Source organism: Sorex fumeus, unplaced genomic scaffold (assembly GCF_029834395.1).
Source record: "Sorex fumeus unplaced genomic scaffold, SorFum_2.1 ptg000007l, whole genome shotgun sequence".
Classification (NCBI taxonomy): domain Eukaryota; kingdom Metazoa; phylum Chordata; class Mammalia; order Eulipotyphla; family Soricidae; genus Sorex; species Sorex fumeus.
In genome coordinates this window covers 22676016-22699377 of record NW_026606064.1, presented here as the reverse complement: position 1 = coordinate 22699377, position 23362 = coordinate 22676016, and the positions used below count along the sequence as shown (strand labels likewise).

Below are 23362 nucleotides of genomic sequence, written 5' to 3'. Positions count from 1 at the left end.
CCATGAGAAAAGAATTAAGCAAGCCTAGGAAGGAAGGAAGCCCTAGGAAGTAGTAACTCTAGATCTATAATGAATAGGCTCTGATAAAGTGTATATTCCATGTATACCTATTTATGAATTTTATAATAGAGTGCTATATATTTACCACAAGCCAACCAGCTGCCAGTTACTAAGCTAGGTGCCTTAGTTATTTCTTCTATAAGATGAAATTGTTGAAGCAGATTGGAAGTTATCATTCTGCTTTAGAAGCACTTTTACACTCTTAAAAACTATTGAATACATGAAAGAGTTTATTTAGGTTATACCTATTTATACATAATCTTTAAAGTTAAATCTGAGACCATTGTAAAACCAAGAATACAACAGCACATATTCCTTTAATCATAAAACTTGTTGTGTACTATTTTCTAAATACTATTTGCTAAGTACTATTTGCAGTTCAGTAGTCTAGAGCAGTAACTGACAACTGTGATAACTGGGCCAAATTTAGCTACAGCCTATTTTGGATGGTATGGTGAATGGTGGCACATCCTGCAACATCATACCTGGCATTTTAAAGCCAGTGCTTTAAGCCTTGAGGATAGCTAATGGATGCTTCTCTTGGGGATAACTATCAGACTTTATGGCATAAATGCTTTATGATAGTATTTCTCATTTATCACATAGAACATTAAGGGATTTACTCAGGAGTAAGGCTTTGGGGCAACACCCAGTGTTGCTCAGGGCTTACTTCCAGCTCTGCATGCAGGGATCACTATTGGCAGTCTCGGGGGTCCACATGGGGTGGGTGCATGGAATTGAATCTGAGTTAGGTGGTGCAAGGCAAACGTCCTACCAGCTATACTAAGTATATGAAGTATATAATACTGTTATGAAAAAATTTCTATGTCACAGACTAAGGGTCTTAAGCATAGCAACAAGAGTTGGGTTTTTAAAAGTCTCCAGGGAAAGAGGCCGGAGCAGTAGTACAGCAGGTATGGCATTTGCCTTGCGTGCAGCCGACCCAAGTTCAATCCTCAGCATCCCATATGGTCCCCCAAGCACCGCCAGGAGTAATTTCTGAGTGCAGTGCCAGGAATAACCCCTGAACATCGCTGGTGTGACTAAAAAAAAATTTTTAAAAAAAAGTTTCCAGGGAAATTATTTTTAAAAAAATCCCCAGCGATTTTGGTATATGAACCAAGAGAAAGAGCATCTGAAATATGTTTATACCATAGATTTGCTAATAGGTTCTTTTTGCTTTTGAAGTTTTCAGTAAAGAAAATGTGGTATTTCCTCTTTTTTCCCTTCCAGAATTTGATCCTCCAGCTCCCTTTGTCACTCGTTTTTTGAACACAAGAGCGATGAAGGAAACCTTTAAGAGCTACATGGAATTGCTAGTTAGTATTGCTCTGGATCCTGACACAATGCAAGCCTTGGAGAAGAGCAATGGTATGTACTTAGTATTTTCTGGATTTTAAAACTCCTATAATAGGGGCTGGAGTGAGAGTTCAGTGAGTAGAGCGTTTGCTTTGCATGTTACTGACCCAGGTTCGATTCCCAGCATCCCAAGCACCGCCAGGAGTAATTCCTGAGTGCAGAGTGAGGAGTAATCCCTGTACATTGCTGGGTGTGACCCAAAAAGCAAAAAAAAAAAAAAAAAAACCCTGTATATTATTGCATGTTTAATTTGTGATTTGTGTCATATTTTCTATATACTGTCAGTTAACAAATTATGTAACTATTAATATTCATGACAAATTAGTTTACGACCCATTAATTTCTTTTACTCAAGAATCTATCAAATCTATCTGCTTTGAGGGCCAACTTTGGGGTTTGAGGTGGAAATATTCAAAATATGGTGCTGGGAATGTGTAAAGATGGTGGGATTGGTGTTATATCAAATGTAATAAATTATTGTGAACAACTTTATAAAAATAAAATTTAAAAAATATAGTAATATTTCACTGTGGTGTATATTATATGGAAACTCCTGGTGATCATACATTCTGTTATTTAATAATCGGAAAGATTAGTCAGATGATGTGAAGATTAAAATGTATTTGTGTCCAGTAAAAGATTACCTCTAATCAATTAACAGTGGATAAATATATGGATTATTACAATATGAACAGTGGCTTATATTTATTGGTACTATTACTCTATTTTGTAATTTCTATTCTTAAAGTAAGAATGAAATTGATTAATTTTTAGATCTAATGTAGCACTGTTCTCCCATTGTTCATCAATTTGCTTGAATAGGCCCAGTAACGTCTCCATTGTGAGACTTATTGTTACTGTGTTTGGCATATCAAATACAGCACGGGTAGCTTCCCGGGCTCTCCGAGAGGGGCGGAGAAATTGAACTTGGGTCGGGTTAGCCGGGTCAGGCACGTGCAAGGCAAACCTACCTGCTGTGCTAACACTCCAGCCTTAGATCTAATGGTCTTCAGCTATTACAGCATTCACCAGACGCTACTAAAAATGTACATTAGTCATCTTTGTCATGTAAAACTGGAAGGAACGTTAGAGATAATCTAGTATAAAAGTATTTTGTAACAGAGATTCCAAGAAATTCATGCATTTCCTAAAGTTAAATAGGAAATTAATGTTTAAAACACCACAGTTTGATCACACTAGTTAAGACTGGGATGGAGCTCAGGGGATAGAGCACTGCGTAGCTGGGCTCTAGCCCTGAATCTGTGGGCCACAGTGTCCCTTCAGTGCCCTAGTCGTTGTCCCTGTCCTCTCCATTCCAGCACCATTATGGAAAACTATAAAAATTTCGTAAAATCTGGGGCCAGAGCGATAGTACAGCAGGTAGGGCATTTGCCTTGCAAGCAGCTGACCTGGGTTCAATCCCCAGCATCCCATATAGTCTTCTGAGCACCGCCAGGAGTAACTCCGTGAGTGTAGAGTAACCCCTGAGCATTTTTGGGTGTGACCCTCCCCCCAAAAAAAATTAATAAAATTTTAAAATTCAGTAGTTAATTCCCTAATTTTTGTTGTTGTTGTTTGAGTGTGTTTGTTTGTTTGTTTGTTTGTTTGTTTTAGGAGGGGGTGTTGTGTTTAATTATGTCATTCTTCCTCAGTTAGTTAGTAGTGGCTATTTTTGGATGGTCGGTAGATAGACTGATAGGTATGGATGGATGGATGGATGGATGGATGGATGGATGGATGGATGGATGGACGGACGGACGGACGGTTAATCCATGGACCTCAGGACTGCTCCTGGCAATGTGCTCAGGGATTATTTTTGGTGCTGCTCAGACTACCACGTGTGGGTCCAAAACATGGTTAGCTACATGCAAAGCAAGCAACTTAGTCCCTGTACGGTCTCTATGGCATTGTGGCATGGGGTAATTATGTTTTAGATTTTTTTCCTATTATGCTTATCATTTCTGATATTTATTTAGAACTGGCGCCATGTAATCGCATCAAGGGCCAAGACCCAGAGACTACAAAACTCAGCTCCCAGAAGCGCGCAGCCGCATTTGCGGCCGCGCAACATCTTATTATCTCATTCTTACTTTTAGACAACCTGGCAGGCTACCGAATCTAACCTGCCCACATGGCAGAGTCTGGCAAACTCCCCGTGGCGTACCCAATATGCCTAATACCAGTAACAATGATGGGTCTCATTTTCCTAGCCCTGAAAGAGCCTTGAATATGGCAGTCTAAAATCTCAGGGCTAGGACGAAGGAGACGTTACTGGTGCCTGCTCAAGGCAATCGACGAACAACAGGATGATCGTGATCGTGATTTAGAATTGGGGAAGATATTTTTGTGACTAATTTAAAATAATTACAAATAGTTGAATGTTTTTGTGAAATGTAAATTTTTGTAGTATTTGAAAAGTTTAATCTATCGTAAAGATTTTATTTTGTTTTAATCCCCAGGGATCAGAAAGATAGTTCATTGGATTGAGATGTGATTTGCATATGAGAAACCCAGGTTCAATCCTGGGCATAGCATGATCCCCCAGGCACTGTTGGAGTTACGACTGAGCACAGAGCCAGGAGTAGGCTTCCCCTTCCTACCCCAGAATCACCAGGTAGCCTGAAAATAGTTCAGAGACAGGTGTGTGGCTCAAGTGGTAGAGCACATGCCTTGAATATGTAAGACTCTGGGTTCTATCACAGATATACTGCGTAACTGCCCAAGTATGGCCAGAGGAGGACCCCTGAGTACCATAGTTCCCCTGACCCCACACACCCTAAGTAACAAAAAAGCCACAAATTTTTCATTTATATTATAGTGTCCATAGAAAGTGTGCCTCACTAAGACTGTTTCTCCAGCTAGAGAAGTGATCTTTCACAGATCATTGCTTTATTCCAAATACATAACATCTTTTTCAGCTCTGAAGTTAGTAACCAGATTCTGGTAATTGTATACACATTTCAGAAAGGAAACTAGAGGGTGATTAGTATCATTTTTTTTTTTTTAAAAAGTAGAGGGTGTAGCTCAGTGGGTAGAACACAGGCTTTGAATCTGTAAGGCCCTTGGTTGGATCGCAGAACTGCAAAATGAATAAATGTTATTCAGCTTATAAATGAGATTCTAGTTAACCAAAAAATACCAATGCAGCACCAAAAGTAATTAATTTATACTTTGATAGTACTAAAAGAGATTAATGTTGGGTTAGTGTTTGCACAGAGAAAATCCTGGGATCTTTCCCTGGCAGTGTCTCTCTCCCCGTGTACATCTCCCCGGGGAGGTGACCCCTGCAACAAGCACTTTAAAAATAAATAATGAAAACAAGCTTAAAGTTTAAGGGTTAAAAAGGAAGCAGAAGTTTTGGGTGGAAATCTCTGTCATACTTTTTAGTCTTCCTTTTTCTAAAAATAATCAGACTCTTCCCTTCTGGTTTTGACACTGGATTTTTTTTTTCTTTATGGGTCACACCCAGCGATGCTCAGGGGTTACTCCTGGCTCTTCACTTAAAAATTACTCCTGGCAGTGCTCAAGGGACCATATGGAATGCTGGGAATCGAACCTGGGTCAGCTGCAGGCAAGGCAAACGCCCTACCAGCTGTACTATCACTCCAGCCCCGATTATTTTTTTTACCTACTTTTTCTCTGCCTCTAACTACTTCAAATTTGGAATATTATTATGATTAGTGTTTGAGAAAAGGATTGATTTTTCTAATAAATTTATGTGTTAACATTTCATCTTACTATAATGCATTTTTATCTTGTTTCAGATGAGCTACTTTTGCCTCATATGAAAAAAATAGATAGCATGCTGAATGATAACAGAAAGAGACTTCTTTTGAATCTTCATTTGGATCAGTCGTTCAAGGTATTTCCTTTAGATTTAATAGCAAAAATCAACAACAATCATAGTCTTTCTTAAATATAATCTGAAAGAAAATTTATGGAAGTAATTCTCTTTTTTTCCACTCTAGTTTCATTTTTTTTTCCTTTTTTATAATTTTATTTATTGAGTCACCATGAGAGCAGTTACAAAGCTTTCGGGTTTAAGTCTCGGTCATACAATGAAATACTTGTCCCTTCACCAGTGCCCATTTTCCACCACCAAAAACCCCAGTATACCCCCTATCCCACACCCTTCCCATACCCGTTGGGAGATGATTTCCACATCACTCTCTACTTTGATTACATTCAATATTTTGACACCAGACCCACCATTATTATTTGGGATTTTAGCCCAACACTCAGATCTGCCAATAAGGCATCAGTAGACAATTTGTTTTCTATTGCTGGTTATGAATGACATACGATGCCACACAGCCGCAGTAATGGCCACACAATTTTGGAATTCGAAATTTTAACAATTAAATCTGGAGGGATTTCTGCCAAAACCTGCTGGGTTCCGAGATTTGTTCCTGAGTCTCTTGGATCATGGCCGTTAAGCAGCTTGATCAGGATCCAGAGAGGCCGTGCATGGGCGGCAACTCAGGATCTTGCTGGGGGTGGAGAGGAAAGGGCCAGCTCCACCCCCATCCCATGAGGCCCCGTGTGTCTCATCACTGCGGGCCCAAACCTGACTGTCCAATGGCCTCTGGAGGATGGCAGTCACAAGCCGCCAAGTGGGGGAGCAGGTGGAGGGACAGCACCCTTTACCCCCTGGGGTGGCCTGGCGCTGGTAACCTACTGCAGGGACTGGACGCATTTCTGCCAAAAGCTGCTGGGTTCCGAGATTTGTTTCTGAGTCTCTTGGGTCATGGCCATAAAGCAGCTTGATTAGGAGCCAGAGAGGCCATTCGTGGGTGGCGCCTTGGGGTCTCATTGGGATGGGGAGGAAAGGGCCGGCTCTACCCCCCATCTCATGAGGACCTGCGTGTCTCATCACTGCAGACCCAAACCTGACCGTCCAATGGCCTCTGGAGGATGGCAGCCACTGAGCCGCCAGGAGAACAGGCCAAGGCATGAAACCTATTCCCACCTGGGGTGTCCTGGCATGGTAACCTACTGCAGGGACTGAACGTATTTCTGCCAAAAGCTGCTGGGTTCCAAGATTTGTTTCCGAGTCTCTGGGACTATGGCCATTAAGCAGCTTGATCAGCAGCCAGAGAGGCCATTGGTGGGTGGCGACTCAGAGTCTCATTAGGGTGGAGAGGAAAGGACCGGCTCCACCCCCATCCCATGAGGCCCCTTGTGTCTCGTCACTGCGGGCCCAAACCTGTCTGTCCAATGGCCTCTGGAAGATGGTGGCCACTGAGCCGCCAAGAGGGAGCAGGCAGAGGGACAACACCCTTTTCCCTCTGGGGTGGTCCAGCGCTGGTAACCCATTGCGGGGACCGGATGCATCTCTGCCAAAAGCTACTGGGTTCTGAGATTTGTCTATGAGTCTCTGGGATCATGACCGTTAAGCAGTTTGATCAGGAACCAGAGAGGCCTTGCCTCCAATTATATTGCTGAGCCGAAGGTGGTTTGTGGGTGTGTCTCCCACATACCTAACTTTTGGCTGTTTACTTTCTTGGTAGCACAGCGGTAGGGCGTTTGCCTTGCACGCAGCCAACATGGCCGACTCGAGTTCGATTCCTCCACCCCTCTCGGAGAGCCCGGAAAGCTACCGAGAGTATCTCGCCCACACAGCAGAGCCTGGCAAGCTACCCGTGATGTATTCGATATGCCAAACATAGTAACAACAAAGTCTCCAATGGAGACGTTACTGGGCCCGCTCGAGAAAATCGATGAACAACGGGAGGACAGGACAGTGACAGTGACTGACTCTCTTGGTAAACTTTGCCCCAAGTTTTTGGGGTCTTACCAAAGGCATAGTAGCAGTTTTGGGGTATCTGGAAGTCTGACGTCACCATCAGGCTGCTGATGCACTCGCCTCACAGGAGTAATTCTCATTTTATAGAATTTTTGCCCAATAGAAATTTGTTTTTATTAGTCTGTTTACCTTGTCTTTTTATCATGTGAATTCTTTGTGTCAGTCATCTTTTTTTTCTCTAAATTCAATTTCCGGTATTAAAATTCATCTACCTAGTGATTTCCAAATGTGTCATCCCTTTAAACTGCCTTTTTTTTACTTTCAAACCTCTTCAAACTTTCACAATTTTTCCTATAATTAGGATCAGTATTACTCTGGTGATTTCTAGAGGGAAAGGGTGTTGGGTGGGATGGGTGGGTTGGGTAGGATGGCACTGAGACCGTAGTGGTGGGTGCAGTGCATCTAGTACACATAGAGAAGGCTTTGGTATATCCCTGAAATAGTGAGTTAGCTTTTTCTTGGTGCAGTGATCAAAATTTTCTTTCCTTACTGATTTATTCACACACACACAACCTGTTCATTTATCTTGACACCACCAGGTGTCACCAGAAACCAGACCAAAACCAAAGAATGGCTTAATGTAAACTATTACAAATAGATACTTAAAATATGTTCTATTCTCTTTGGAAATAATTAGCACCATTTCTCAACATTATCTGGGTAATTTTAAGATTCAAGAAAAGCTTTGTGTGTGTGTCGGTATGCATGTAAAACATGTGCTCACCTTTGGACTCCATCCACTCTCTCAGATCTTTGTTTTTTGGAGGGGGGTGGCGTTTTGCTGTTGTTATTTTTAGAATTTACTTTTTTAACTTATTTTTTTTTGTTGGGGCCATACTCAGTGATGCTAGGATCTTAACTCCTGGCGTCCTGTTCAGGGATCACTTCTGAAGGCACTAGAGGGACTATATTGAGTGCTCAGGATCGAACTCAGGTTGGCCGCATTCAAAACAAGCACCCTATCCACTATACTGTCACTCTGGCCCTCCCCACGTGAACCCTTTGAAATCGATGATAATATTTTCCTCAGCATTTCTTTACCTCAAGTCATCTATTGCATCTTAGCTCTTTAGAAGGTTGTCCCATGGGTAGATGCTCACCTTGCTCACGAACAACCCCATTTCTACCTCAGCACCCCCATGATAGCCAGAAGCGATCCCAGAACTCAGTGGGGAGTAAGGCTTAAGCACTGCTGGCCGTGGCCCCTCCTCCCAAAATACCAAAGTTTTCTCCTTTCATTGTCCTTGACTGTTGTTTCCAGTTTAGAGTCTACTTAGTTTTTTTTTTTATAATTGATTTAGCATTGGCTTACAGAATTTGAGCATTTTAGCTTCAAACCTGTGTATGTCCAATTTTCCCAGCACCATTTGTTGAAGAGGTTTTCCTTTTTCCATTACACGATCTTAGCTCCTTTATCATAGGTTAGATGTCTATATGTGCCTTTTAGTTCATTTCTGAACTCTATTCCATTGGTCTAGGTGCCTGTTTTTGTTCCAACACGAATAATGTTCTAATTATTATTACTTTGTTAATCTTGTATTTAGTACACTGTAAATATCCCTCACATGTATTTGTGTGTATGTGTTTATTTTTATGTTTGAAGAATAGCAATTAAGATTGATTTTTCCCTTGATGTCTTTTTTTTTTTAAGAATGCTTTGGAAAGCTTTCCTGAATTAACGATAATTACTCGAGACTCTAAGGCAAAAAGTGGGGGATCAGCTATTTCTAAAATCAAAATGAATGGCAAAGCTTATAATAAGAAAACTCTAAGAACTTCTAAGACAACCTCTAAATCTACACAGGTAGGTGTATTTTAATTAATGGAATCATGTCTTTTACTGTTGTTGCCAAATGTGAAATCTTCCCAGGCAAAAATGAACAGCTCTGATTCAAGGACTTGGGCTTGGTTTTATTTTTAAATCAGTGCCTAGCACTGTAGCACTGTCCTCCCGTTGTTCATCGATTTGCTTGAGTGGACCCAGTAATGTCTCCATTGTGAGACTTGTTGTTACTGTGTTGGGCATATTGACTACGTCACGGGGAGCTTGCCAGGCTTTGCCATGCGGGCAAGATACTCTCAGTAGCTTGCTAGGCTCTCCGAGAGGGACAGAGGAATCCAACCCAGGTCAACCGTGTGCAAGGCAAACGCCCTATCCGCTGTGCTCTCGCTCCAGCCCACCTAGCACAGTATGACATTAATATGACATAATTATATAAATTAAATTTTTATTTAATTTTCTTTGTAGCCTTACTTAAAGTTGTTTCATGCTTATATATATAGACTTTAGTTAAAGAGGGTTTTTTTTTTTTTTATTAAAGGGGCAGGGCAATGCCAGAGATCAAACACAGGCTAAAAATGCAAAACACTAAGTGTTCTGTCAGTGAGCTACATTCTACACAACACACACCAAATATGCTCATATAGTTAATTTTGACATTGGCTGCAGATGCATAACAGATAAGTTAACCTGCCCACATCCCATAAAAAGAATTCACAGGGGTTCCATAGCTTCAAAATGCTCAACTTTAGGGGGGGCCAGAAAGATAGCTCAAAAGACTGGAGCGTATGCTTTACTTGCTGGATGTCCAGGTTTGAGCCCAGCCATTACATGGTCCCCCCTGAGCACCATGAGGAGAAATACCGCAAACACTTCCAGTGTAGTAACAGGTCGGATCCCCTGGGCATTGGAAAGTGTTGCCCACCCCAAAACAAGAGAGTTCAGGGGCCTGAGAGATAGTATAGTGGGTAAGACACTTGCCTTGCATGTAGCTGACCTGGTTTCCTTGTCCAGCACTACATATGTTCCCCCAGGTCTGTCTAGGAGTGATCCACAGATGCTTCGCCAAGTGTAAGGCCTGAGTACCACTGGGTCTGATCCCAAAATAAAGACAAATTCAATATTGAAATTTCTTCATTTTCAAATATAGTTTGAGTTACTGCTTTTTCAGAAACAGTTTAACAACATCAATTCTACCTCAAGATTATATCCTGTGGAAACTCATTCATAAATACATAAGAATATAGGGGCTGGAGCAGTAGTACAGTAGGTAGTGTTTGCTTTTGCATACAGCTGACCCAGGTTCAATCTCTGGCATCTCATATGATTCCCCAAGCATTGCCAGGAGTGATTCCTGAGTGGAGAACTAGGAATAAACTCTGAGCATTGCTGGGTGTGATGTCCCCACGAAGAAATACGTAAGAATATATGCCTTTATTTGTTGCAGAAATGTTTTGTAAGACCAATCCAGTAATGTATCATTAGTGTAAGACTAAATAGCCAATGTCGGTATTGTAATGCGTTGTTGTTGTTGTTGTTGTTGTTGTTGTTGTTGTTGTTGTTATTAAGATTCATTCATTTTTTTTCAATAAATTTTTTTGAGGGGTTGGAGAGATGGAACCGTACAGTGGAGCCAACATGGATTTGATTCACAGTACCCATATGGTCCCCTGAGTACCACCAGGGGATCAAAAACCAAAAGAATTTAAAGAAACAAAAGAAAAAGAAAGTATTGTTTGTTTGGGAGGCGTCAAAAGCCCAGAGGTGCTCGGAACCATGTAGTGTCCAGACATCAAGATACTCTCGGTAGCTTGCCGGGCTCTCTGAGAGGGGCGGAGGAATCAAACTCAGATCGGTTCAATTCCTCCACCCCTCTTAGAGAGCCCGGCAAGCTACCGAGAGTATCTCGCCTGCACGGCAAAGCCTAGAAAGCTACCCATGACGTATTCAATATGCCAAACACAGTAACAACAGGTCTCATGATGGAGATGTTCCTGGGCCCGCTCGAGCAAATCGATGAACAATGGGAGAACAGTGCTTTGTACAACCTGAGTTTGATCCCTACCACCACCAGGTGGCCCCCTAATCCTCAGCACTGCTGAGATGACCTGGCTGTTCCTAGCATCCAGAACGTGAGTAGCTCTACATTCTTGGATCCCAGCATTGAATCACAGGTCTGCTTCACTGAGAATCCTCACTGGTGCCCCCAGGCCTCCCAAGTAACAGTTGGGAAGCTACCCCTAGTCCCCCTACAGAAAAACATTCCAAGATCAAATGTTCTAAGAAAAATAACATTGTATCTGTGATCAAATATATATGAGGTCTTTTTTTTTCTTTTTATAGGAGTTTGCTGTTGATCCAGAGAAAATACAGTTGTATTCTTTGTATCATTCACTCCATCATTATAAATATCATGTTTATCTTATATGTAAAGATGAGGTAATAATTTAGACTTCTTTTCAATAGTAACGTATGGTTTTGCAGAGTTTAGGGATACTGTAGCTATACTCTTTTTTTTAAAATGTTTAAAGAGATTTATTTTTTTCAATGTGTCTATAATATATAAAGAATGATGAGATTTATTGTTGTGTGTCTCATTTAATGAACTTTGAAGCTCACACCTCTGGTGGGAGAGCTCTAAGTGATGTTTTTAATGCGTTAGTACTCACTTCACATTACTGCAATCAGTGTTACTTAACTGAATGTTCTCCATAAGACATAATGATCCTCCTTTAGTTTACTTTAGCCACTGTTCTTGAAAATTCACTGTCTTTCATATCACCATAATGACTTGATCCCACTTAATTGTAGAGAAATAAGAGGTTTATACCCAGGCATGATAGAAATGATAGTTCAAGTTTAATTTTAACTTTCAAGTAGCCTATTTGAAGTTGCTCACAAATTACATAGAAGAGCTTACCATTTTGTGGCTTGAGAATAAGTATTAATATCCTCCAAGGTCAATAGCGATAAACAGGTTATAGATAATACTGCCCTTTTTTGACCTCTGCTGTCAGTTTTTTAGTTAAAAAGGGGTGAATTGGCTTAAAGATTTATCTGATGTATTTGTAGTGATGTGATACAGAAAGATGTTTATGAAATGTTACCTCTAGTAAAAGTGGAAAAAAGTCATGCAAAATATGTGGACTATTCTTACAGCGCTCTAAGTGCATAATTGACCCCCCAAATTTGTCATTTAGCTTTTAATACAGTTGAAAAACATGGGGAAAGCTTGGGCCATTTTTGTCTTTTCTTATCTCCAGAAGCCAAAATTCATAGCTAGACTTTAATCATTTTACTTTAGTTATTTTCTATGGCTGAAATTTTAAAAGTTTTTGTTTTTATTTTGGGGGTCATACCCAGCGATGCTCAAGGGTTACTTCTGACTCTACTACTCCTGGTAGTACTCAGGGGACCATATGGGATGTCAGGCATCGAACCTGGGTCGGCCACAATCGAGGCAAGCACCCTACCCACTGGATTATCGCTTCAGCCCTTGTAATTTTAAATTTTAAATATTTTTGTTGAGGTAATAAGTTTACCAGAATGTAAATGTTTTTTGGTTTGTTTTTGGGTGGGGAGGTTGGTCTTTTGTTGTTTGGGGGCATCATCCTGTGCTGCTCAGGTGTTACTCCTGCCTCTGCAGTTAGGAATTACTCCTGGCAATGCTGGGGATGCTGGGTCAGCCATGTGCAGGACAGACACCCTGCCCATTGTACTATTGCTCCCGCCCCCCAGAATGTAAATGTTCATGTATTTTAGGAGTCAGCGTTACCATGTCCACCACCAAAGTGCCAGCACCCCTCCTCCACTGACCATTACATCCTTCAAGCTTCTTCTCTTACCTCTTCAGTAACCAAACCTATACGCAGATGTAGGTGTTGTGTTTTGGATTTTTTTGTCACTGTTGGACACTATGTCCTTGCTTTGTTGGTCCTTCCGTAGATGGAATTGCTTTTAAATGACAAATATAGGTGAATTAATCTTCCATCGGGATTTAAATAAGTCCTTGCAAAGAGTTTATAAAGTCATACGTGTAAGCTAATGTGGCAATTCTTTTTTATTTTAGATTTCTTCTGTGCAGAAAAAAAATGAAGATTTAGGACAGGAAGAAATTGTTCAACTTTGTATGAAAAATGTAAAATGGGTAGAAGACCTTTTTGAAAAATTTGGAGAACTCCTAAATCACGTACAGCAGAAATGTTCCTAACATTTCCGCAAAAATCCCACCTACTTGAGATAGCACTAATAACAAGGCCACGTGGGGTGGTTAGAGAGGGCCTAGGGCCGCAGATAATCGATGTTCAGCATAGTCTCCTGCAGGCGCACCTGCTTTGATCATGAAATTTGCATCGTGACCTCTGCTAAAGGACAGTGGTGCTGCCAAGGAAGTCACTCCTTCGGAAGTGGACCTAAATCCCAACCACATTTTTATCCGAATGAATGATTTTTCTATTTTGTAAATCATCGGGGAACTGAGTTTTATTTTCAGAAATGTTTTTGTGACAAATGATGAAGCATGCACTAAATATAATTGTTCTTTATTGCTAGAGAGATAACACTTAAGTAACTTTGTTTTTGTATTTGTTTGGTTTGGTTTGGTTTTCTGTTTTCCCTGTCTGACGAAACACCAGAATGAAAGAGAGGTGACAGAAAGTGTATGTTTGTATCATGTCTGGCCACACATGCGAACGTGTTGTATAATATGTAAAGGGATCTGGTGTTATGTGACATTCTGTATGAGAATATCATCAATTTAAAATATAAAATTCAGAAACTGCATTCTGCTTTATGAACTCCTTTTACTCTTAACATGTTCAGGAAACTGGATATGGATCTTGGTGCAATTATATGACTGCTTTTTATATCAAATTATATTGTGATTAAAAAAACAATGACATACTATTTTACCTATCTCAAAGAAAAGTATTTTCCTTTATACTGTTTTTCCTTTGGAAAATTTTTCACTTGTACTTTTTATTTCACTGGTAGTTGTATTTTTCACAAGAAATATTGTGGTTATAATTATGTTTGTATTTTCTACTATACTTTTATTATTTTCAGTAAATCTTATTTTGTTATATATTGAATTTCTGTTGACTTCTATCTTGAGGTAACCTTTTTGTTGTTGTTTAAACAGACTTGCTTCAGTGTTATCCAGAATATACGTTCAGTACCAGAATTAGTGTAGCTTTATAAACGGGCTGTGTTAGACACTGCATTGATTTTCTAATTCATAAAAGTCAATTTCTCATTGAACTAGCACTTGATTGACTGGTTTGTTAAAATAAGAGTCTAGGCACATTTTCCTGTGACAGAAATAATATTCATAATCAGACTACATGCAGTGTAAAACACAACCACCTGATTCTTAGAACTGGAAGTGGCAGACCTCTCCTTTTGGTGCCTTTCAGACCTCTATAACATGCTATTGTAGCTTTCTTTAGTTCGTAGTTAGTATTTCAAGTAGATTAGCTGAGACAGTGAATGTATTAGGTTCAACATGACCTTGTGTTTTATTTGTGTTTGCCAACAGGATGCCTTATTTGTTTGAGAAAAAGTTTTACTAGTGTCCTTCTATAAGATTTCCTTTTTTGGATTCTAAAGAAATTGTTAATCATCACATGTTTCTTTCTTTTAACACCATTTAGTGCCTTAAATCCTATCAAGAAAGCAGTGTTACTGCTGATTGCCCAAATAAGAGGTGCTTGTGTAGACTTTGATATTGTCTTGACTTTGAATCTTCTTATACTTAGGCTGGCAAAAGCAAATTGAAGGTAACTTTAGACTTGATTTGCGAATAAAAGACTGTTGCATTTAGTAAAAATTAGTATTTGAGTTAAGCTTACATATTTATTTATGATGGTTATCTTATTAAAAGCAATAATCCTAATCAAATAATCCTTGTCTCAGACAAGATACTCGATAATAGCAGTTTCTCTCAAGGATTAAATGTTTTCAATTCTAAAAGCTACTTTTTAAAACCTTGCTGAGGCAAGTTTTTTTTATAGGTAAAAGTAACTTAATTAGATTCTTGACATTAATTTTGCTAAGTGGGTAAGAATAAGAAGCAGCCATATTTCTTTCTGTGATCAACTATGGACGAAATTGGTTTCTTTCCAAAGCTAAGAGTGATCACTGTTATCTCTTAATGGACTATTTGAAGTATATGTTTTTATATTGCTTCCCAGCTTACTTTCCTGAATAATGGATGGTTTAAATATTTCTGAAAGCCAGCTTGTATTTGGGTAGATGTCGAAGTATATTTTCAAACTCACTAGCTTTATTCTCTTCATGAAAAGGTCTACAAAAAGTAAGTGTGTCCCGAAAGTTAATCTGTACAAAATAATCATTTTCTTTCCAACTACTATTACCCTCTTATTGTTTGCAGTTGTACTTATTTTGGCCAAACTAGTATTTTCATAATATCAGAAGCCAAGTCTGCGATGTTTCTAGAGAAGAAATATTGTGTCAAACCTTATTTGACACATCGCATTTCGAACTTTGGCTTTAGAGAAAAGTAAGGTTCGTCTTGAAAGCTGAAAATTAATCCTTTTTTATGAACTTGAGTAAATACTTAGCTGACTAACATTCACATTCCTTGTCTGGTCTTCAAAATTTATAATACAGTAATAATTTAAAGGTGTAGCTACAGTTAAAAAGGTAAAGCACATAATACCACAATCAGGGCCAGCAGATAGGGCATTTGCCTTGCACATGACTGAGCCAGGTTCTACCCCCAGCATCCCATATCATCCGTTGAGGACTGCCAGGAGTAATTTCTCAGTGCAGAGCCAGGAGTAACCCCTGAGCATCGCCAGGTGGAACCCAAAATAAAAAGAAAGAAAAAGCATATTGCCACAACCTAAAAAAAAAGACATTTTTAAGTCAGGTTCAACATGCCCTCCTGCAAATACCTGGAACTAATAGAAAAAAAATTTTCATTGGTGTTAATTTCTTGTTCAGTTAAGTGGTGGGAGAAGCAGCCTCCTTGTTCCTTCTTGCATGATAACCCAGTTTGTATTTAAGTTGATCCTCAAATGACATCACAAATCTGAGTTAGAAGTCAACTATAGAAATTGCCTGTTTTTGTAATATTACATTGTCAAGTAGAGAACATTAGTAAAATGGGAAAAGTCTATGCTTAAAATGGCCTTAAATGTCTTTAAATTTCTTTTAAAGCACTGGAAGTGGTTCCTGAGCACTGCTCAGGGTATGACCCGACCCAAAACCAGCCAGAGAAAAAGACACAGATGACTCATCCAATATTGTTTTCAAATCCTTCTTGTTTTAAAATCTAACGAGGACTGGTGAGATACGACCTTGGGTAAGGCCCTTGGCTTTGCAGATGGCTTACCCAGGCTCGATCACTGGCACCCTTATGACCCACCCTCCCAAGAGTGATCCCTGAGCATTACTGGGTGTGGCCCCAAAACAAAGATTTTCTTTTAAAAAAAGGTCTCACTTTTATTTTAATATATATTTATTTTAATTAAGTAGCTCTTATCTATCCAACCAATGACTTTGAAGATACATTCATAAATCGGTGCAGTTGGAAGGCTGTTGAGTCACTTTAATCCCCAAAGGTTGCTTCAGATATGAGCATTGTGGATTTTATTGCATTTACAGGATGCAGCTTTTGTTTTAAACCATACTTCTGTTTCTCAAAAAATGTTTTTCAAGTAGTTTGAAATATTCCAGAATAGCTGTGACTTTGTCCATTGCTTTTCATATGTAACTGCACAAATGTACACAAATGTGATAGTGAACAATGTACACTATTGGTTGTGCATAAACTTACATGTGCATCCTTGATATCTATGTTCACAAATGCGTGTTTTCACAAATCACCTTTATAAGTGAAAATAATTGAAATTAAGGATACAAAGAAACTTGCATTTGTAGTTCAGAGTTTTAAGTGGTCCATAACACAATGTATGGAAATGTGAAAGACAATTTTGTATATTTGTTTGTTACTAACTCAGATCATTAAAATGAGAAAAAAAATTTTAAACAACAAAAGCATAATGTTTTGGGGTTTGGTTTCTGTTTTCATTTTTTAAGAATTGTGTTATCCAACAACATCATGATGTAGATTCCTAACACAACATACATCATGTTTGTAGAACCTTAGGTACAAATGGTGTAGGCCCCATGTCTCATTTTCTCAAATGATTAAGTCAGCATTATTGATAATATTTAATAATAATATATATATAGGTACTGTAAGTTTTGTCATTTTACATGGTTTGAAAATGCTTTTAAATTCTGTAACTTTAATTCTATTTTTAAGTTTAGGTAACATTATCTCAATACTGTTAACTTTCATGAACTTAATGTGCAAAATGCCTTCAATACCAGTGAAGTGCCCAGATCCCCTCCCCTTCACTGTCCCATGTCACCTCAGGCAAGTCCTTTCCCTCCCGACTCCCCTCATCCCTCTCCTCCACTGCTTAATGATGCAGATTCTGCAGTCAGAGGTCTAGGATTTGTCTCCTTTTGATAGTGTTTCCTTTTTTTCCTTTTTATGCCACAAGTGAGTGAGATCAAGTTTTATGTACTTCTGACTTATTTCACTTGACAGGGTGTCCTCCAGCTCCATCCAAGTTGCCATGAACTGCAAGATTTTATTTTCTCTTAGCATTACTTAGTGTTCCATTGTGTGTATGTATATCACAATGTCTTTATCTATTGATTTGTCACTGACATTTGTATTGTTTCCATATCTTATTATAATGTTGTAATTAATGTTCTTGTATTTTGGGGATAGATGCGGAGAAGTGGGATTACTGGATCCTTTGAAAGATATATTCTCAGGTTGACTTTGTTTTGTTTTGGACCACACACAGTGATGCTCAGGTCTTACTTTTGGCTCTGCACTCAGAATTACTTCTGAGAGACTCTGGGGTTACCTTATATGGTGCTAAATATCGAACCCAGGTCAGCTGCACTCAAGGCAAGTGCCCTGCCTGCTATATTATCCTTCCAGCCCCTATCCATTTTTTTTCCTTTTTGGGTTACACCCAGCAATGCTCAGGCTCTGCACTCAGGAATTACTCCTGGTGGTGCTCAGGGGACCTATGGGATGCTGGGAATTGAACCCAGATTGGTCGCGTGTAAGGCAGAAGTCTATGTACTATTTTCCATAGAAATAGCTATACAACATTTACACCAACAACGAAAGAGTATGCCTTTTTGCACCACATTCCTGCCATTATTGTTTTGTTTCCAGTCATTTTTATATATACCAATCTCACTGGTGTGTGATGGTATCTTGTCATTTTGATTTTCATTGCCCAGATAACATGAGACAACACTTTTCATGTGCCACTATCCATCCTCTTTGGAGAAGTGTGTCTTCAATTCCTTTTCCCAATTTTTTGTTTTGTTGCTTTGTTTTAGGATGACATCCAGCAGTGTTTAGGGGTTACTCTTGGCTCTGCTGCTCTCAGGAATCACTCCTGGAAAATGTGGGGAACATATGGGATGCCAGGGATTGAATCTCTCTCCATCCATTCCTTTCTGTGTTTTTAAAACTTTAGTTGTGTTGTTGAGGTTTATATATCTTGGATATTACATGAGCCCTTTATCTGATGTATTGTGTGTAAACATTTTCTTCCCTTCAGTAAGTTGGTTTTATTTTAGATGAGTTTCTTTGACTAGGGAAAAACTTTGGTTTGATTTAGTTCCATTTGTTTATATTTGGTTTTTGTTAAAAGTCAAATCTAAGAGAAAACACCACAGGTTCATATCCTCGAGAATTCTGCATATATTTTCTTCAGTGTTTATGGTTTAATTTCAAAGTGCTTTGATCCATTTTGAATTAACTTCTCTATTAGTTTCTAAATTTACTGTTTAGTATTTTTTATAAAGTATTTAACATTATTCAACTATATACAAGCCTCAGTGGTAGCGCTTACAGTACATAACTTTGTTGACACATTGTTGGTTATATATTATAAAAATTTTTAATGTATTTTGCACCTCAAAGATGCTGTCTCTTTTTTTAATGTACGAGTAAGACTTTTTTTTTTCAGAAAAATAATGTTACTTATGCTTGTTTTTGAAAGTCAAAAGCATATGAAAAGTGTTTTTAAAAGGTTATAAACAGTTCTCCACATAGTTAAAAATATATTGACTTTTATGACTATTATTGTTATTATAGGGGCCATACCCCCCCAAGTTTTATGGAGAAGAGACCTAGGCCTGTCCTAGTGTAGTGGCCTGGCATTTGGTGCTTGAGGGCCACAAGGGCCATTCCAGTAGTACTTGGGGGTGGAAGTGCACCTTAGGTAGTACCAGGGAATCAAACTCAGAACCTCAAACTGCTGAGAATCTTCTTTAATACTTGACCTATTTCCCTGACCTCTCTGTAAAGTTGAATTTGTTTTGTTTCCCCATCCTCTCCCCCTTCCTTTCATTGTACACATACCTGACTGTGATGCTCACACTTTTAAATTTTTTAGCTGTGGTATTCTTGGGGCTTGAACATCAGCTTTCAGTCAGTACCTGTACACCTGGCCTGAATTGGTGCTCACTGAGGTTCACACTCCTTTATAGGGCTTCCGGCACGTCCTTCTCTGGGTAACACTGTTAGTTGAGACTCACAGATTATGGCTATGGTGTTTGCCAGGAGTCGTGCCCCTTTATAGTGTTTACGCACACCTCTCTGATGCATCTAACATTTGCTTGTAGCACCAGGACCACAGACAGTAGAATTGCCATGCTTTGCCATAGCAAAGCTGCCGGGACTGCACACAACGTATACTCAATACGTTGAGGGATTTGCACTCAAGACTACAAACTTGCTAAGCGGGGCCTCTAAATCACTGTACTGTTCACTCAGGGCATCCTCTCATTACTTTGGACAACAGCCTAAAATACTTCCAGTTTTCAACATTGGAGGACAGAAGATTAAACATTACTGATTGATCTCTTCTGTGGTGTGACTAAGTTCCAAGATTTCAGAAGTACTCAAGTTAAAAAAAAACGCTAAAACTAAAAAGCATATTCTAAAGTGAAAGGATTTATTTGGATTATTTATTGCTTTGGGCTACGTATATATCTTCTTAAGAATTAGGTCTACCTGTTCTTAGGTTAGCATTAATAATTTAGAGCTAACAGGTTTCAGATAAAAGGGGGATACAATTACCTGTTAGTCATGTTAAACCTTATCTATATTGTGATGATAACCAGGAGTCAATAAATTGATTGATTGCAAAAACAACATTCCTTTTTTATATAATTTGCCTATGGCGAATTTCCATCGAGGGACAAATAAATTGGGAGGGAGGGGTTGCCTCCCAAGCAGTACTCAGGGCCATCCCTGGCAATACTGGCTCAGTTCAGAAGACCAGAAGATTGTGTGAGGATCTATTCAGGCTCTGCGGTGCCAAGGAACACCAGTTGGTGTCCTGGCGGTTCAGTTGGTTCACTAAGGCCAGACCATGGTTCTCAGGGTTCCTGTCTGCTGCAGGGTTGACTGCCTGCAAGGCAAGCACCTTACTTATCCCCTTTGTTATCTTTCTGGCCCCTAGCTTTGCTTTTAACTAGCTCCTTCAAGAACTTCTAGTACTAAGCAAGAAATAAATAATGGACCTGTTGGAACTGTTTATCTTAGATTGCAGCTAGAGTTAACTTTCTCCATCATTCCCTTCACAACTTTTCTACAACTTTATTGGGTTAACTGCCTTTAACCCAAACCCAAGTTCTTTATGGAAGTTACACCTTAATCCCCTACCTTTCTCCCATTTGACCAAATCTTAAGGAATTTTTTTTTTAATTTCGGGGGCCGAAGTGATAGTACAGTGGGTATGGAATTTGCCTTGCTCACAGCCAACCCAGGTCCTATCCCTCGCAACCCATATGGTCCCCCAAGCCCACCAGGAATGATCTCTGAGTACAGGACCAGTAGTCAGCCCCCGGTACCACTGGATATGAAAACTATCCACAGAGCTGTGTAAACCCCTTCTCTTGGGGATTACAATTAAAGGATGTTCACAGGCTCTCCAGGCAGCTCTCTCACCGCCCTTGTTCGGTGCTCTTGAGCCACTTCCTCACCCGTGGACAGATGAAGAAGGAGGGCCAAGCTGGTTGCTGATTAGTTGCCGTTTATTCAAGCCTCTAGTCACTCCCAGGTCTCCAACCCTCTCTAACTCGCTCTATACACTCTGTGACTCCTCTCCAATCTCCCCAGCCACTCTGTCTCGAATTCTCTCCTTCTCTACCTTCTGTCTAACTCCTCCAATCTACTTTTTTCTCCCCCACTGTAACGGTCTGGGACTTTGGCCAGGCCCATTTTGATGCCTGGGTAACTAGCTCACCGCCTGCAGTCCCTCATAGGGACTCTGCTTTTGGGGATATAGGAAGTAAGGGCAACTGAGGCTTAATTTGAGAGAGCAGATATCCGGGAGGAAATATGATCTGGAGTCAATCAACTCCCAAGCAACAGACTTGTCTTTTTTAACTGTCTTCCTGTATCCATACAAAAAGCAGTTGCTCTGAAATAACTAACCATGCAAAGGACAATAAGGAGAAAAGAAAGACAATATTTACGAGTCAGAGTCTGATCAGGAGAGAGAGGTAGTTGACAGGTTGAGGGGCAATCAACAAACACAAGTTCCCAGAGGCCAGGGAGGAAGGCCAAACCAACCTTATCCTACAGCTGGATGTAGTGCAAAACAAACATGCAAAACAAAAATTCTCAAATGTGCATGATATTCCTTGCCTCAGATGCTTTATTTTCCCTTCCCTTTACTGTACTGTTCTTCAGTCTTCAGATTTCACTTTAACATCTTTTGTATTGCACCCAATTAGGTTTTCACCTCCTGGACCACATTAGATAGCCTTTAAAGTGGCATTTGTATATTGTGGTTGAAATGTCTCTGAAGTAACATTTACACTTAGTTGTGATTACTTAATAGCTGGCCTCTCTTTTGATTGATACTATGACCTCCCAAAGAAATGTTTTGTTTCCCTCACAGTCATTTCTAGAACAGTATCTGAAACAGTATAATCTCATTAAGTATTTGATGAATAAAGGTATGTAAAAGTTACAGTAAATAAGAAAGTTGTTAGATTTTCCAGTAAAGACCTTAGTGAACTATGATAATTTAAATATCAAAAGAAAAATGAAAACACCAAGTGAATGACACAAGAAACACTGATAGGGGCCAGAACCATAGTACAATGAGTAGGGCACTTGGATGGCATCTGGCTGACCATGGTTTGATCCCTGGCACCCTGAGCGTCACCAGGAGTGAACATGAGTACAGAGCCAGGAGTAAGCCTGGAACACTACTAGGTGTGGTCCAAAGGCCAAAAGAAAAATGCTAATAATAACTATGAAAAAAAAAGGGATATGCAGGGCCAAAGAGCACAGGGGCTAAGGCACTTGTGTCGCACATAGCCCACTCCAATTCCCAGCACAGCCAGGAGTTATATGCCACCCTGAGCATGGCTAGGAGTATGCCCAGAGCACCACCAGTATATCCCCTACCCCCCAAAAGAGAAATGCCTTGGTCATCATTCTGTTTTGTCTTTATGCAAAGACAACTCAGAAACCATAACAGTGTTCGTTTTTTGTTATATTTTGTTTTACTCTGGGCTACAAATAGAATAATTATGGGAGAAAATCTTGCTAAAAGAAAAGTGAGTACTGCTATTTACTGCACTCACTAAGAGCAAAAAGATCCTGGGAGGATGTTTCATTTACTTAGAGGAAGGTCAGGGAAAGCTTTTTGTTGTTGTTTGAGGTCACACCCAGCAATGCTCAGAGCTTACTCCTGGCTCTGCACTCAGGAATTAGTAAGGCAAGATGCCTTACATGCTGGACTATGCGCCAGCCGCAGGCAAAGTATTATAGAAGCTGTAATGATTAAACCAAGCCTCAGAGGTTGGAGGACTTTTAAACAGCCAGACAAAAAAATAAAAAAACAACTGGGCAAGGAAGAACGTCTAAAACTCGGTTTTTATTCAGGAGAATGGTTTCTGCTTCAGCTCTGCTACTTAACTAACTGGCCTCAGGTAGGTTATATGAGGCCTAACTAGGATCTTTTTTCTCATTCTGGAATTGAGGTAAGAAAGTTTTCCTAAGCCATTATTATTATTATTATTATTATTTTATTCTAGAGAAACTGAAATATTGAAAGGCAAAGTGGTTTGGCTTGGCAGCACCAAAAAAGTACTATTAAGTATGACCTTATGACAGTATTAGTATCTTTTACTGATTTGTAAAACAATCAAAATCATTAAGCAAGTATTTTATACACGCACTGTCATACATAGTTTGTGACATTAAGATGAATGAGAAATGTCTGATGACACCAACCATGAAGTACTCAACATCTTATCCACGG

At 39.6% G+C, this 23362-nt stretch overlaps 1 protein-coding gene across 1 annotated transcript in view; it reads left to right on the top strand.

Moving 5' to 3' along the window:
* QSER1 (glutamine and serine rich 1) overlaps positions 1–14738 on the top strand; it is a 72203-nt gene extending 57465 nt beyond the window's left edge. The window contains exons 9-13 of the mRNA XM_056135885.1: positions 1294–1431; positions 5184–5281; positions 8877–9029; positions 11349–11444; positions 13075–14738. Of these exons, the coding sequence (XP_055991860.1) occupies positions 1294–1431; positions 5184–5281; positions 8877–9029; positions 11349–11444; positions 13075–13215 (626 nt within the window). The 3' untranslated portion in view covers positions 13216–14738. The remainder of the gene's footprint in view (positions 1–1293; positions 1432–5183; positions 5282–8876; positions 9030–11348; positions 11445–13074) is intronic.
* The last annotated feature ends 8624 nt before the right edge of the window (positions 14739–23362 follow it).